We start from the raw sequence: 16,378 nt of genomic DNA, 5'->3' as shown, positions 1-16,378 counted from the left end.
GAAGAAAATACATCATTGAAAATTAGACTGGAACAAGTAGAAATGAATGACTCAAGGAGAAACCAAGAGGTAGTAAAGCAAAACCAGAGAAATGAAACAATTGAAAAGAATGTCAAGTACCTTACCAGAAAGACAACAGACCTGGAAAACAGATCCAGGAGAGACAATTTGAGAATAATCGAACTCCCTGAAAAATGGGAGGAAAAAAAGAGCTTGGACACCATTTTCGAGAAAATTATCAAAGAGAACTGCCCAGACATTCTGGAAACAGAGGGTAAAATAGACATTGAAAAAATTCATCGATCACCTACTGAAAGGGACCCTAAAAATCAAAACGCCAAGAAATATAGTGGCCAAGTTCAAGAACCATCAGACAAAAGAAAAGATATTGGAAGCTGCTAGAAAAAAGAAATTCAGATATGGAGGATCCACAATAAGGATAACCCAGGATCTAGCAGCATCCACATTAAAAGAACAAAGGGCCTGGAACATGATATTCCGAAAGGCTAAGGAACTTGGTATGCAGCCAAGAATAACTTACCCAGCAAGAATGAGCATCGTTTTCCAGGGAAGAAGATGGACATTTAACGAAATAAATGAATTCCATCTATTTTTGATGAAAAAACCAGACCTACATAAAAGGTTTGATCTTCAAATACAGAACTCAAGAGATTTCTAAAAAAGGTAAAAAGAAATCTTGAGAACTATACTTCTGTCAAAAAAATATGTAAAGAACATATGTACAATTTGTCTTAGAAACTAGAGGTGGAAAGGAGATTATATCATAAATAAATGTAAAGTGGTGGTACTACATCTCATGAAGAGGCAAAGGTAACCTATTATATCTGAGAGAAAGAAAGGAGGGAGATGAACATAGCGTGTATCAATAGACATATTCGATTTATGGTGAAACTTCTTCCACTTCATTGAAAAGTAAAAGGGAAGGAGTAAGCTAAGGGGAAGGGAATACAGAAATTTCGAGGAAAAGGGGTAAAATAAGGGGAGGATCTTTAAGGTGGGGAGGGATCCTAAAAAGGGAGGGTTGTGAAAAGCAAGTGGTGTTCACCAGTTTAATACTGGATAGGAGGGTAAAAGGGAAGGAAAGGGGAAAAGCATAAGCAGGGGTTAATAGGATGGCAAGCAATATAGAATTAGTCCTTCTAACCATAAATGTGAATGGGGCAAACTGCCTCATAAAGAGGAAGCAGTTAGCAGACTGGATTAAAAGTCAGATTCCTACTATATGTTGTTTACAGGAAACACACCTGAAACAGGGTGAGACATTCAAACTAAAAGTAAAAGGGTGGAGCAGAATCTATTATGCCTCAGGAAAAACCAAAAAAGCAGGAGTAGCCATCCTCATCTCAGATCAAGCAAAAACAAAAATTGATCTAATTAAAAGAGATAAGGAAGGGCATTATATCCTGCTAAAGGGCAGCATCAATAATGAAGCAGTATCAATATTAAACATATATGCACCAAGTGGTGCAGCATCTAAATTCTTAAAAGAGAAATTAAGAGAGCTGCAAGAGGAAATAGATAGCAAAACTATAATAGCGGGAGATCTCAACCTTGCACTCTCAGAATTAGATAAATCAAACCACAAAATAAATAAGAAAGAAGTCAAAGAGGTAAATAGAATACTAGAAAAGTTTGATATGATAGATCTTTGGCGAAAGCTAAATGGAGAAAGAAAGGAATATACTTTCTTCTCAGCAGTTCATGGAACCTATACAAAAATTGATCATATACTAGGGCATAAAAACCTCAAAATCAAATGCAGTAAGGCAGAAATAGTAAATGCATCCTTTTCAGACCATAATGCAATCAAAATAACATTTAATAAAAAGCCAGGGGAAAATAGACCAAAAAATAATTGGAAACTAAATAATCTTATACTAAAGAATGATTGGGTAAAACAGCAAATCATAGACATAATTAATAACTTCACCCAAGAAAATGACAATAATGAGACATCATACCAAAATGTGTGGGATACAGCCAAAGCAGTAATAAGGGAAAGTTTTATATCTCTACAGGCCTACTTGAATAAAATAGAGAAAGAGAGGGCCAACGAATTGGGCTTACAACTAAAATTGCTAGAAAAGGAACAAATTTAAAACCCCCAGACAAACACAAAACTTGAAATTCAAAAAATAAAAGGTGAGATTAATAAAATTGAAAGTAAAAAAACTATTGAATTAATTAATAAAACTAAGAGTTGGTTTTATGAAAAAACCAACAAAATAGACAAACCCTTAGTAAACCTGATTTAAAAAAGGAAAGAGAAAAAGCAAATTGATAGTCTTGAAAATGAAAAGGGTGAACTCACCACTAATGAAGAGGAAATTAGAACAATAGTTAGGAGCTACTTTGCTCAACTTTATGCCGATAAATTCGATAACTTAAATGAAATGGAAGAATACCTTCAAAAATATAGCTTGCCCAGATTAACAGAGGAAGAAGTAAGTAGTCTAAATAGTCCCATCTCAGAAAAAGAAATAGACCAAGCTATTAACCAACTTCCTAAGAAAAAGTCCCCAGGACCAGATGGATTTACAGGTGAATTCTACCAAACATTTAAAGAACAACTAACTCCAATGCTATGTAAACTATTTGAAAAAATAGGGATTGAAGGAGTCCTACCAAATTCCTTCTATGACACAGACATGGTACTGATACCTAAACCAGGTAGATAGAAAACTGAGAAAGAAAACTATAGACCAATTTGCTTAATGAATATTGATGCTAAAATCTTAAATAAGATATTAGCAAATAGACTTCAGAAAATCATCCCCAGGATAATACATTATGACCAAGTGGGATTTATACCAGGAATGCAGGGCTGGTTTAATATTAGGAAAACTATTAGTATAATTGACCATATTAATAATCAAATTAATAAAAACCATATGATCATCTCAATAGATGCAGAAAAGGCATTTGATAAAATCCAACATCCATTCCTACTAAAAACGCTTGAGAGTATAGGAATAAATGGACTATTCCTTAAAATAATAAGGAGCATATATTTAAAACCTTCAGTAAACATCATATGTAATGGTGATAAACTAGAACCTTTCCCTGTAAGATCAGGAGTGAAACAAGGTTGCCCACTATCACCATTACTATTCAATATAGTACTAGAAACTCTAGCCTCGGCAATAAGAGCCGAGAAAGAGATTCAAGGAATTAGAGTAGGAAATGAAGAAATCAAATTGTCACTTTTCGCAGATGACATGATGGTATACTTAGAGAACCCCAAAGACTCTGCTAAAAAGCTATTAGAAATAATTCAGAATTTTAGCAAAGTCGCAGGATACAAAATAAATCCACATAAATCCTCAGGATTTTTATACATTACCAACTCAATCCAACAGCAAGAGATACAAAGAGAAATTCCATTCAAAATAACAGTTGATAGTATAAAATATTTGGGAATATATCTACCAAAGGAGAGTCAGGAATTATATGAGCATAATTACAAAACACTTGCCACAAAAATGAAGTCAGATTTAAATAATTGGAAAGACATTCAGTGTTCTTGGATAGGCCGAGCAAATATAATAAAGATGACAATACTCCCCAAACTAATCTATTTATTTAGTGGTATACCAATCAGACTCCCAAGAAACTATTTTAATGACCTAGAAAAAATAACAACAAAATTCATATGGAAGAATAAAAGGTCGAGAATTGCAAGGGAACTAATGAAAAAAAAGTCAGAGGAAGGTGGTCTAAGTGTACCTGATTTAAAGCTATATTATAAAGCAACAGTCACCAAAACCATTTGGTATTGGCTAAGAAATAGACTAGTTGATCAGTGGCATAAATTAGGTTCACAGAGCAAGATAGTGAATAAAAATAGCAATCTAATCTTTGACAAACCCAAAGATCCCAAATTTTGGGATAAGAATTCATTATTTGACAAAAACTGCTGGGAAAACTGGAAATTAGTATGGCAGAAACTAGGCATGGACCCACATTTAACACCACATACTAAGATTAGATCAAAATGGGTCCAAGATTTAGGCATAAAGAACGAAATCATAAATAAATTGGAGGAACATGGGATGGTTTACCTCTCAGACTTGTGGAGGAGGAAGGAGTTTGTGTCCAAGGGAGAACTAGAGACCATTATTGATCACAAAACAGAACATTTTGATTACACCAAATTAAAAAGTTTCTGCACAAACAAAACTAATGCAAACAAGATTAGAAGGGAAGTAACAAATTGGGAAAACATTTTTACAGTTAAAGGTTCTGATAAAGGCCTCATCTCCAAAATATACAGAGAATTGACTTTAATTTATAAGAAATCAAGCCATTCTCCAATTGATAAATGGTCAAAGGATATGAACAGACAATTTTCAGATGATGAAATTAAAACTTTCCACTCATATGAAAGAGTGTTCCAAATCACTATTGATCAGAGAAATGCAAATTAAGACAACTCTGAGGTATCATTACACACCTGTCAGATTGGCTAAGATGACAGGAACAAATAACGGTGAATGTTGGAGGGGCTGTGGGAAAACTGGGACACTGATGCATTGTTGGTGGAGTTGTGAAAGAATCCAACCATTCTGGAGAGCAATCTGGAATTATGCCCAAAAAGTTATCAAAATGTGCATACCCTTTGACCCAGCCATACTACTACTGGGCTTATACCCCAAGGAACTACTAGAGAAGGGAAAGGGTCCTGTATGTGCCAAAATGTTTGTGGCAGCCCTTTTCATAGTGGCTAGAAGCTGGAAGATGAATGGATGTCCATCAATTGGAGAATGGTTGGGTAAACTATGGTATATGAATGTTATGGAATATTATTGTTCTATAAGAAATGACCAACAGGAGGAATACAGAGAGGCTTGGAGAGACTTACATCAACTGATGCAGAGTGAAACGAGCAGAACCAGAATATTATTATACACTTCTACAATGATAATGTACGAGGATGTATGCTGATGGAAGTGGATTTCTTCAACATAGAGAAGAGGTAATCCAATTCCAATTGATTGATGATGGACAGAACCAGATATATCCAGAAAAGGAACACTGGGAAATGAATGTAAACTGTTATTTTCACCTTCTGAATCCAATTCTTCCTGTGCAACAAAAAATTCGGTTCTACATACATATATTGTATCTAGAATATACTGTAATATATTTAACATATATAAGACTGCTTGCCATCTGGGGGAGGGGGTTGGGGGAGGAAGGGAAAAAATCTGAATAGAAGTAAGTGCAATGGATAATGTTGTAAAAAAATTACCCATGCATATGTACTGTCAAAAAATGTTATAATTATAAAATAAAATAAAAATTAAAAAAAAATAAAATAAAATAAAAGCCAAACAGAGGATTTCATGTTTGATACTGAAGGTAATGGGGAACCCATGAAATTTATTGAATAGAATGGGTGATAAAGTCAGACTTATGCCTAGTGTTCATTCTTCTACCCCTTGTTGCCGCAACAAAAGTTTTGGCCAGTTAGTTGATTGCAAGCTAAAAAGGAGCCAATAATGTGATATCATTAACCTTACCCCACTCCTATCCTCCAAGATACAATATAAATTCTGACTATATCAATGGAAATTACTGTCCAGAGCACTACAAGTTATAGTCCTTTTGCACCCTGTAGTTGAATTGGTATGTTTAGTTCTGTTAACCATATTTTAAGAAAACTAAAATATAGCAAGTCTATAGGAGCATGATCAGGATGGGGAAGGGACTGAAAACATTTTCATTTATGAAATGATTCAAGAAACTAGGAAATTATATGCGGCCTAAAGATAAATAGATTTGAGAGAACATTGTAGCAACTTTTAATTTTTTTTTTTTTTTGAAGGGATGTGACATGGCGGGGGGAGGAAGGAATTGGATTAATTCTAGGGGGTGAAACGAAGTATGGAAGTTTCTAGGAGGAATCCTAACTAAAGTATCATGGCACATAGTAAAATGGTAAGAACACTGGTTCTAGAGCCAATGGGTCTGAATTCAAATTCTACCTCTGGTTCTTACTAGTCAATTTCTCCAGGGGGTGAGAAGGAAGGGGAGCCTAGATGTTGTCTAAGATCTATTTTAGTTCTAGATTTATAAACCTATGAATTTTTTTACAATTTGCACAGCCTGGAAAGGAAATTAACTAGACATGAGGTAGATAATGAGTTCTCTACTACTGGAGATTTTCAATTAGGAACGGAATCCTCCCATTTTATTCTTCATAACATTTGTGGGAAGTAGGTGTTATTATCTCCATTTTACAGATGATGAAACTAAGACAGTCAGAGGTTAAGTAACTTGCCCTGCATCACACAGCTTAATAAGGGTCTGAGGTAGGCTCTGAATTCAGGTCTTCCTGATTTCAGGTATTATACTCTTTGTCACCATGCCATCTCGTCGCCTATTGACAGTGGAGGGCATTCATGTTTCACTTTTAGATTAAATAAGATAATTTCTGATATCTTTCTCTTATGATTCCATGACCATATGATGTTAATATTCACACTTCTGCATGAGAACTTTAAAAATATCTGGGTCCTCCAACATAACCATATTAGAAGTCTTTAAAGTCTTTCTTTGGCATCCTTTTCCTAGTTTAATTTACTTGGTTTTCTGAATTCAGATGCTTATTGGATCAAAATACTGAAATGAGACACTGAGGAAGGACTTATCAGAGTCTGGATCTGTGATATCATCAGTTTAGGGAACTCCCAGTGTGGAAACTTCCCCACATTATAGATTAGCTACTCATTTATAATTTATAGTTTCAGGGAGGCAGCCTGGGGATTAAGACATAGATAGCTAGTCATCATTATCAATCACAGATTTAGAGCTAAAGGAGACCTTACAGGACATCTACTCTTGCCTCCACAATTTGCAGATGAGTAACTATAAGACTCTGAGATGCAAGTAATTTGCTCAGTCATACAAGTAGTAAGTGATATAAAGTCAAGATTAAAGGTTAGGTCCTGACTCTAAATTCAATAGTCCTTCGGCCTATACCAAGACAGTATGTGTCATGGGCAGAATTTGAGCTCAGGTTTTCTTTTTTTTTCCCCCCCTCTAATGCAATTGAGGTTTAGTGACTTGCCCAAAGTTATACAACTAGGAAGTATTAAGCGACTCAAGTCACGTTTGAACTCAGGTCACATTTGAACTCAGCTCCTCCTGACTTCAGGGCTAGTGCTTTACTCACTGCGCCACCTAGCTGTCCCTGAGCCCAGGTTTTCTTGACTACAAAGTGAAAGGGATACTGACTTTGGAGTCAGAGGACTTGAGTTCAATCAAAGCCTCTGTTATCTTGGGCAATCAGCCAAGAACCATCTATTAAGCCCTTTCTATGTACCTAACGCTATGGATGTACTGGGATGCAAAGTATAGGTTTAGTATAATCTGTGGAGCATCCTCTCTAGAGCTAATTCCCTAACTCCCACTCACAATAGCAGGGGCAGGTCCCCACCATGGCTGCCTCCGTCATTCTCTCAGGGCAATTTTGAGGGACTAGAGATTTCTAGTGTGCATTGGCTCTCCAGAGTGTGCTTCCCACTAATTATCAGTCAGATTTAATTTAATATTAGAAAGGCTATTTACCAACACAGAGCAAGAATAATAGAACCAAAACAATACCCTCAAGCCTGAGGTTCTTTCTCCCCTTGCATATTCAATGAAAAATCAGGTTTAAATTACATGGTAACATAACATATATAGAGACAATGCATATGGTTTAAAAGTTCATTCATACTTCCTGTTTACTGAATTATTTTTTCCTTTATGGAATCCCCATGAAATTTCCCTTAGGTTTTTGAGTTCCAAGTTGGCATTTCTGTAGCATTCACAACCTTTGTTTCTCTCTGTCCCTGATGGTGCATGATTTCTGAAGTTGCCTTCCTTGGCTTGTCTGCCTTCCACATCCATCTATGAATTATCTCTAACATCAACCATTGTTATTACCTCTGGTGGACATCACCATCAACTTCAGTTGCCACTGGGGTCTCTGATGGTTCCAAACTTTCCAATTTCTTAAGACTGAAATCTAGTCAATATATCTTCAGATATATGCATTTACCCAACTTAGGGAAGGACAAACTCAAAAGAAAGAGAACTCATGAATTCACTATCATATGGCCAGGTGGGGGAAACATACCTTACTGCCAATTCCCCTACAAAGCAGCTCCCAACAATTTACTCCTTTTGTACACACAATCACTTCTGACTCAACCACTCATGGTTGGTCCTTCTGGCTCCTCAAACAGTTAGAAGACTTTTTGTCCCCATGAAACTGCTCAGTCACTCATGGCTGCCACAAGTAGTATCCTCAAATTTCCCCAATTAGATTGGATTAGAAACTGACAAAAAATATGCTCTAAAGAGTGAATCTTTTGACAGGGACATACACACACCCACACCCACACACACACACACACACACAGAATACAAAGTAAATTAACAAATTAACCTTTCTGAGGGTCAGCTCCAAACTTCCCTATTACTATTAAGCCACCTCATTTTCCTACTCATCCAAGTTCACAACCATGGTAACATCTTCAATAGCTCCCTCACATGCAGTTCTGTTCCCTTGTTTCTATCTTCACAATTATCTCCCTTATAGTACTCTTTTCTTCACTCACACAATTTCTGGAACAAGCCCTGATCTCCTTAGCCTGGGCTACTTCAATAGCCTGATGGCTGCTCTTAAGTCTCTCCTGACTCTCAAATTCATGTCAAATTGATCTTTCTGAAAGAGCAAATTAGACTGTATTATCTTTCACCTTAATAAAACTCCAATGCTTCTCTTATATCCAGGATCAAATATAAAGTCTTCTGTTTGACTTTTTAAAGCTCCTTGTAACCTGGTCCCTTTTTTGCCTTAACATTTTTCCCTCACTTTATTCTCTATGTACTCTATGATCCAGTAAAACTGGCCCACTTGGCTGTTCTTTCATCTGACTTGGTGCCCTTTCACTAGCATGGTCCATTTCTGGAATGCTCTGCCTCCTGGCTTCTTTCAAGACTCAGTTTAAACCCCACTTCTCTGAAGAAGCCTTTCCCATCTCTCCTCTTCATCCTACCCCCTCTTACTGCTAGTACCTTCTCCCTGAGATTACCTTTCCTTCCTCTCTATCCATCTTGTTATGTATAATTGTTTACATGTGATTTGGAGGTGACACATCTTTTGACAAGAATGTGATTTTTTTTGTCCTCCATGTGTTTAGTACATAATTAATAATTATTTTTAAAATTTTATCTTTAATACACATTACTTTATGAATCATGTTGGGAAAGAAAAATCAGAACACAAAACCATGACAGAGGAAAAAAAAAACAGAAAATAGAAGTGAACTTAGCATGTGTTGATTTATATTTAATGCAGATGGCATTTTCTATCCAAAATCTATGGATTGCCTTGGATTTAATTAATGTTTGTCAATTGGACTACCTGATTTATCTATAAAAGGAGTAGAATGGCTTAAATGGTCTGAGGTCTAAATCTATAATCCTACCATGTTTTGCTTCTTTTATTTTTTTGGAAAAAAACATATTTAAAAAATACTCAAATATATTTAAGCACTTCCAGACACCGGTTTCTCTTCAGATATGCCATAACCATATTATAGGTTCATTTACATGGAGAATAATCAGTTATAATACAATATAGTAATTTTTATAGTAAAGCATTTTATAACAATGTCACAGGTAGACTAAAAATTGAGACTATTCCTTTAATCATATTTCCCCCCCAAAAAAAGCAACTTTTTGTAAGTTAAACTGAATCACCATAAGCAAAACGAATTTGGTATCTTCAATAAAATAGAGTTCTCAAACTACTTTTCCCCTGTCTTCAATAGTTTATCAAGATAATTTTTTAAACTTGTAACTTCCTTTTCGAAGGCTTATGGGTGGGTACAAATTAGGGGAAGGTAGTGAACACGTGACAATTCAAGATTTTTGCTTAAAAATGACCTTTAATATGCAAATATCCATGCGGACTAACAATCTAATACAAGTCTGGCCTGTTTTATGAATTAGCAGCAATTATTGCTTCGTCGTCTCAAGGCTGCTGCATCAACTTTTTAATACGCGAAGGGCTTGAAATCAGTGCAATTCTATGGCTTTTACCAACTTAAGTGATTTTACAAAACCAAAGCGAACGCTGCCACATTAGAGGGAAGGGCTATCTCTGTGTGAGGGGGAGAAGTGGGAGAGGATTCCTGGGGGAGTGGATCGCACAAAGCACCCGAGGACATCCAGCTGTAGCGAGTAACCTTAATCCCCGGAGGGGAAGGGGGATCTTAAAACCAGATACGGCCCAAAGTTTCACCAAGTGCTGCTTCCCACTGCAGCCACACGGAGAGGCAATGGCCAAAGTTTCTGTCCCTTTAAGCAATCAGGGAGGATTAGGGTGAGGGGGAGATCTTAGTCGCTTGGTGGTCACGTGAAACAGGGAGAGAAATTGGAGGTCCCGGAGGTGGCTGGGAAGGAGGAACTTCGGGGGAAAGTTTTTTTTCCTTTTTCTTTCTTTCTTCCCCCCCCCTCCCCTTTCCCTCTCCTGGGCGCGGATTCGGTGCGGGCGGGCGCGCAGAGGCAGGAGAAGGCGGAGTCGGCGGCCGGCTCGGGAGGGCAGTTCTCCAAAACTTTAGTTTTGGTGTCTGCTGAGAGTTTGGGTCTCAGTCGGGCGCAGCCGCCGCCGAGAAAAGAAAGAAAGCAAGGAAAGAAGGAAGGAAACTAAGGAAAAGAGAAAGAAGAGAAGGGCAGGAACGAGTCTGAATTCCGTAAGAGGAGTTCAGGGAGAAAAGTTTTCTGGCCGCTAAGATCCCGAGCGGAGCCACTCCCGAAACTCCGGCGCGGCGTCCGGAGGAGAGTGCGGGGGCCCCACAGGGGGCGGAGGGGTCGTAGCCGGGGATGTGGCGCTGCCCCGCGGACCCCCAGCTCTGAGAAAGGGACGGAGAGGAGGAGGAGGAAGGAGAGGAGGCCGCCCGAGCCGCCTTGCGCCTGCGGGGCCCCTGATCCTCGCCGCCTCCGAGTTCTTTCTAGTTGGGGTCCGGGGCTGTCCCGGACGGGCGGAGCCCTCCCCTCGCCGGGTTAGGAGGTGCGTGCCGGGGGGGAGGGAAGTGCAGGGTGGGAGACATGGATCCGGTCCAGCAGCCGCCGCAGCCGCCCTCTCAGGGCCAGGGGCAGCCTCCGTCCCAGCCCCCCCAGGGTCAGGGTCAGGGACCACCGACCGGCCCCGGGCAGCCGGCGCCTCCGGGGGCTCCGGGCTCCCAGGCTGCGCCGCCGCCCCCGGCCGGCCATCAGATCGTGCACGTCCGGGGGGATTCGGAGACCGACCTGGAGGCGCTCTTCAACGCCGTCATGAACCCCAAGACTGCCAATGTGCCTCAGACAGTACCCATGCGCCTCAGGAAGCTGCCCGACTCCTTCTTTAAGCCCCCGGAGCCCAAATCGCACTCCAGACAGGTAACTTCCCGCGGCCCTTCCACCTCCGCTTGTGGATCCCTTCTCACCCCGGCGCGGGACGGGGGGGGATAGGGGGGCCCGGGCTCCGAGCTGGGGGGCACCTTGGAAGCATGGCCCTACTGGCCTGCCTGGGATGGGCTGGTCCCGGGGGCTCTCAGGGCACTGAGGAAGGGGTGGGACAACAGACTACTTGTGAGTTGGGAAACTGGAACTGCCGGGACCGGGCTGGGAAGCGGGGGGGGGGGGGGGAACGAGGTTGGGGGGAGCGTTAAGCCTCTTCCCGGCTGACTTTCACACTCCTCCGGCCCCTCCCTGCGGCTGCTGTTCTGGACTGAGATTTTTTTCCTCTCCTCCCCACCCCCACCCCCCGCCCGTGCTCCTTTCAGGTTCTATACAATCCCGGGGCTTGTAGAGATTTGTGGGGCTTTGGGGAGGTCCCCCTTTTAATTTCCTTTCTCCCCTTTTTCTCAGGTTGGCGGGAGGAGTTAGGGAGAGGTTTGTAGGGGGCGGGGAGGGGAGAAGGAATGGGAAGGGAGGAAGGAGGGAAGGGGGATGGGGAAAAAGTTGCTGAGAGCTCTGTGCTACTTGGTGGGCTTGCACAATGCAAGCACCTCCCCTCCCTCCGCACCTTCCTTCCTTCCTTCCCCTGCTGGATGAGGGGGAGGGGGGAGTCTGGCATTTTGTGTGTGGGTGAGTTGCCTGCGGCAGCCTAGTTTGTGAAGTTGAGCTCTGGGCCCCCCTCTCCTCCAGGGCCTCTCAGTCCACATCAGTCTCCTGGGGAGTCAAATAATTGTTCTCTTGTTTTCCAACGTTGATTAGGGGTGGGGGTTGAACCAGTCCATTTAGTTTCTTACTCTTTCTCTCTTGCTCTCTGCTCTTCTCGCCCCCCTCCTCCCCAAAGGAAAGCATTTATTTCCGTCCCTCTGTGTCTTAGCACTTTTCAGAACTACGAAACACAACTTCCACTTCTGACTTCCGAGACTTTTCCTGAAAGTTGTTTATGGAGTTAGCCCTGCCATCCTCCAGTGCTTTTGTGCCATAGATTGTTAGTTCGTTTCACTTTTTTTTTTAGAAACACTGTCCGATTAAATACTTTTTTGAATGAGTCGTTTTTGTTATTTGTGAAGGATTGGAATTGCTTTTTACATTTTTTTTAAACAGGCAGCCTTTGATTATACTATACAGGTTGACTCACATGAAGTCCAAGTATGATTAAAAGTTAATGTTTGGGAAGCGATGACTAATTCTAGGATAGCCATTGCTTTTTAATTCTTACTGGGGTTGTGAACATGGCTACTTTTAAATATTCACTCCATTCCAATATTTAGGAGAATTTCAAAACCAAAAAAATCCGAGGTGTTTTCTTATGAATTCAACTATTTAAAGTCCCTTGGCTTAAAAAAAAAAATGGTAGACGCAGATTTAAAAAAAGAACAAAACTTGTTTAGGCAAAAACTAGGAATCTTGTCCAAAATCGAACTCGTTTTCCAAATACTGTCTAGTAATTGGGCTTTAAATAAATAATGTAAAGAATAGTATCCCCCACCCTTACTTCCCATTCACAATAACAGTCTACAGGAATGCTGTAGACACTGGCCTTTTTAGAGTCTAAAGCTCTCTTAAGCTTCTAGACAACTTGGAGGGGGGGGTGTTTCTGGTAAAGAGAAAGGAAGAAAAAGTAGTTACTAACTATCACTCAGTGGGCAAGCTGTGCAAAGTGAGGTTGAGGTAAATCTGTGATCATGGATTCATTACAAATGTATGCAATATCCAGCTGGCAACTAAAAAAAAGTCCAACAAAAACTGCAAAGTAGATTCCCCATTTCATCCAATAACAACTCTATCAAAAAAAGTTAGGACTGCAAATGATATAGTCTCTAAATATTACACCATAATATGAGCCTAGTAAGTACTGCAGTGATTGCTTCTTATACTTTGTTTCAGATGCATTGATTTTACAACTGAGTTCATGATCCAAAATCATTCATGGGACCTCAGTTTTCTTTTGTCTTATTACTACTTAACATAGCAAGAAATGTTCATACCAATCATGAATTGAAATAAAAAGGCAAGTTCTTATTTGAGGCACATGTTATATTCTACTGATTTCTTTAATTTCTTCTGTCCATTGCCCATAGGAATTTAAGAAATTCCAAGGATTGAGTAATCTTTCATAATTTCCCTGATTATAATCTCTGATCAGTTCCACAATATACTATGTTTCCTAACTAACTAAATTATCATTTTAAGCATTATGGGATCTTGCTTTTAGAGATGAAAAGGATCTTTAGGGTCCTATTCTAACCCCCTCATTCTCCAAATGAGGAAGCCAAGGTCCTGGGAGGTTATGATTCTAGCTGTCAAGCAGTACCTTTATTATTTAGGTGCAGAGATGCGGTAATAACTGTTTAATTTAAATTCAGGTTTAAGTTTTGATTTTTTTTTTTTTTTACTTGTTAATGAATTTTCTGTTGCCAGAAACAAGGTTAGCATTGTTTGAAGCTTTTAATTGTTAGGCTTTATTGATTGGATTTTATTCATAATGTGTTATTCTGTTTTGAGGTCAATGGGATTGCTGATTTGAAAAACAGCTTACTTGAATACTGATTTCATTTGTAGTAACTGGTACTTTAGATTTTTTTCTGAAAGAAAAAATTGCCTTCATTACCTTATTTCTGATTTTTGAATTAAGTTCTTAAATGCCTTTTGTGTTTTGCCCTCTAGATTCATGATATGTAGTGTTAAGTTTATATAAGGGCACTGAGGTGAAATTGTGAACTTGCTGTATTCTGCTCAAGCTTTTCTATCTAATATTTTGATTGACTTAATTTCTGGGGGCCCCAAAAAAGCATTTATTAAGTACCGACTGTCTTCCAGTCACTGCTTGATGCTATAGAAAAAAATGATAAATAAAACCTTATGGAGGTTCCTCCTCTTGAGTCAACTAGGTGGCCCTGTAGATAAAGTGCTGGACTAATTATCAGGATGACCCAAGTTAAATCCTATTTACAAACCTTAATCTTTTTCAGACTCAGTTTCCTCATCTATAAAACTGGAGTAAAAACAACTCTTATCTCTCAGGGTTGTTATGAGAACCAAATAATATTTATGAACACTTTGAAAACCCTAAACTGCTATATATTTATATAGCTGAAGTAGTAGCTGGGACTGAGAAAGCCTTCACATAAAAAGTGATACTTAGGCTGTTTTGAAAGAAATAAAAGCTTTTTAGATTTGGAAGTGAAAAGAGAGTATTCCAAACATGAAGGACAGCCCGAAGAAAAATTGTAGATATTAGAGATGTAGTGTTGTATTTCAGGAATAGTAAGAAGCCTCCAATCTATAAGTGAGATTATGAGGTAGGACCACATTATCAGTTCATACATTTATACCTCCAAGGTGGCATTACTTTTTATCTAAGCTTTTAAACTTGGACTCTGTGATAAAGTATACATTTAAGTTAAATTATGTCAATATATTACATTCTTCATAATCTTCAGTCTTCACTATACATTTTTTTTTTAAATACTAGTCTCAGCTATGTCATTGGCTGATCGATCTTGGGCTTATTTGAGCTGTAATTTCTTCACCTGTTTAAAAAACAAAAAAAGTAGATATTTATTACTGATAAAACATATTGTTCACATCAAGTGAATGCTTTGAAAATGCTATGAAAACCTTAAAGTATTATACAAATGTAGTTGTTATTTACTGTTGAGTTCTAGACATTGAAAATTGCTTTAATGTTATAATATGTTCCTAGTACTTTTCTGTGGAATAATAGTATTCTAATAAAAATTTGTTGTTGTTTTTTTAAACTTCTGGCAGGCTAGCACTGATGCAGGGACTGCAGGAGCCCTGACTCCTCAGCATGTCCGAGCCCATTCCTCTCCAGCCTCATTACAACTTGGGGCTGTTTCCCCTGGGACGCTTAGCCCCTCTGGAGTAGTGTCTGCCCCAGGAGCTGCGCCCACTGGTCAACACCTTCGACAGTCTTCCTTTGAGATCCCAGATGATGTTCCTTTACCAGCAGGCTGGGAGATGGCCAAGACATCATCTGGCCAGAGATACTTTTTAAAGTAAGTACAACTAATTGAGGGATAGTAGAGATAAGTAATCTTCAGGTTTTTAAAAAACAAAACTGCAAAGACATTTAACTTTCCCTGTCTATGTCTGACCTTTCAACCACTGTCCTTTTCTTTATCTGAACCTCTAGAAAAAATAGTTTAAACTTGCTGTTTCAAAATACTGCTTCTTTTGGTGACCTCAATAGCTCCCATGGATTGAATTATCATCTCTATGCAGCTTATTCTCAGGAATCTTTGTGTCTAGCCCTAAGCGACCTCCATTCTCTAACTGGATGGTATACAGTTGGAATTTTGAAGTGGATGTCTCATAGACATCTTAAAATCAGTAGTTCCAAAACCATATTTATCTTTTAAGTATTGTCTCGAACTTTTCTCTTCTTCACATACACTCCTTATGTCCCACCCTGTCCTCCCCAAGTCCTGCCATTTCTGCTTTACCTAACATTCATATATTTCCCCATAATCTCCCGGCACTGCCACCAAAATGGTATAGGCTCTTGGCACCTCATTCTTGGACTATTGCAATAGCTTTCTAGTTGGCCCCTTACCTCAAGCCTTTTCCTGCTTCAGTCCATCTTAACTCAACTGTCAAAGAATTGGTTTTCCTAAATCACATTCCTGCTCTACTACTTTCAGTAAACTTCACTATCTCCCTCTCACTTTTAGGACATAGTACTTTTGACTTTTAAAGTACTTCATTAAGCTCTTTGCCTGCCTTTCCAATCTCACAGCTTATTTTCCCCTGCCACATCCTTTGAAATCCAGTGACTTCCTTGCTGTTCTTCATACATAACACACTTTCCCAATTCCAGAGGTTTTTACCCAATGCCTGG

At 39.2% G+C, this 16,378-nt stretch overlaps 1 protein-coding gene across 12 annotated transcripts in view; it reads left to right on the top strand.

Moving 5' to 3' along the window:
* Positions 1 to 10,427: 10,427 nt before the first annotated feature.
* Positions 10,428 to 16,378, top strand: part of YAP1 (Yes1 associated transcriptional regulator) — a 141,395-nt gene continuing 135,444 nt past the window's right edge. For 2 of the 12 annotated variants that reach the window (XM_074304421.1, XM_074304417.1), the window contains exons 1-2: positions 10,440 to 11,457; positions 15,286 to 15,536. In XM_074304421.1, the coding sequence (XP_074160522.1) occupies positions 11,128 to 11,457; positions 15,286 to 15,536 (581 nt within the window). In that variant the 5' untranslated portion in view covers positions 10,440 to 11,127. Of the gene's footprint in view, positions 11,458 to 15,285; positions 15,537 to 16,378 lie in introns of all 12 variants that reach the window. The other 10 variants (XM_074304427.1, XM_074304425.1, XM_074304428.1 and 7 more) reach the window with 10 other exon arrangements.

The sequence above is a fragment of the Sminthopsis crassicaudata genome, chromosome 3 (assembly GCF_048593235.1).
Source record: "Sminthopsis crassicaudata isolate SCR6 chromosome 3, ASM4859323v1, whole genome shotgun sequence".
NCBI lineage: Eukaryota > Metazoa > Chordata > Mammalia > Dasyuromorphia > Dasyuridae > Sminthopsis > Sminthopsis crassicaudata.
Note: the sequence above shows the minus strand (reverse complement) of the source record. Positions and strands in the feature narration are given on the sequence as shown.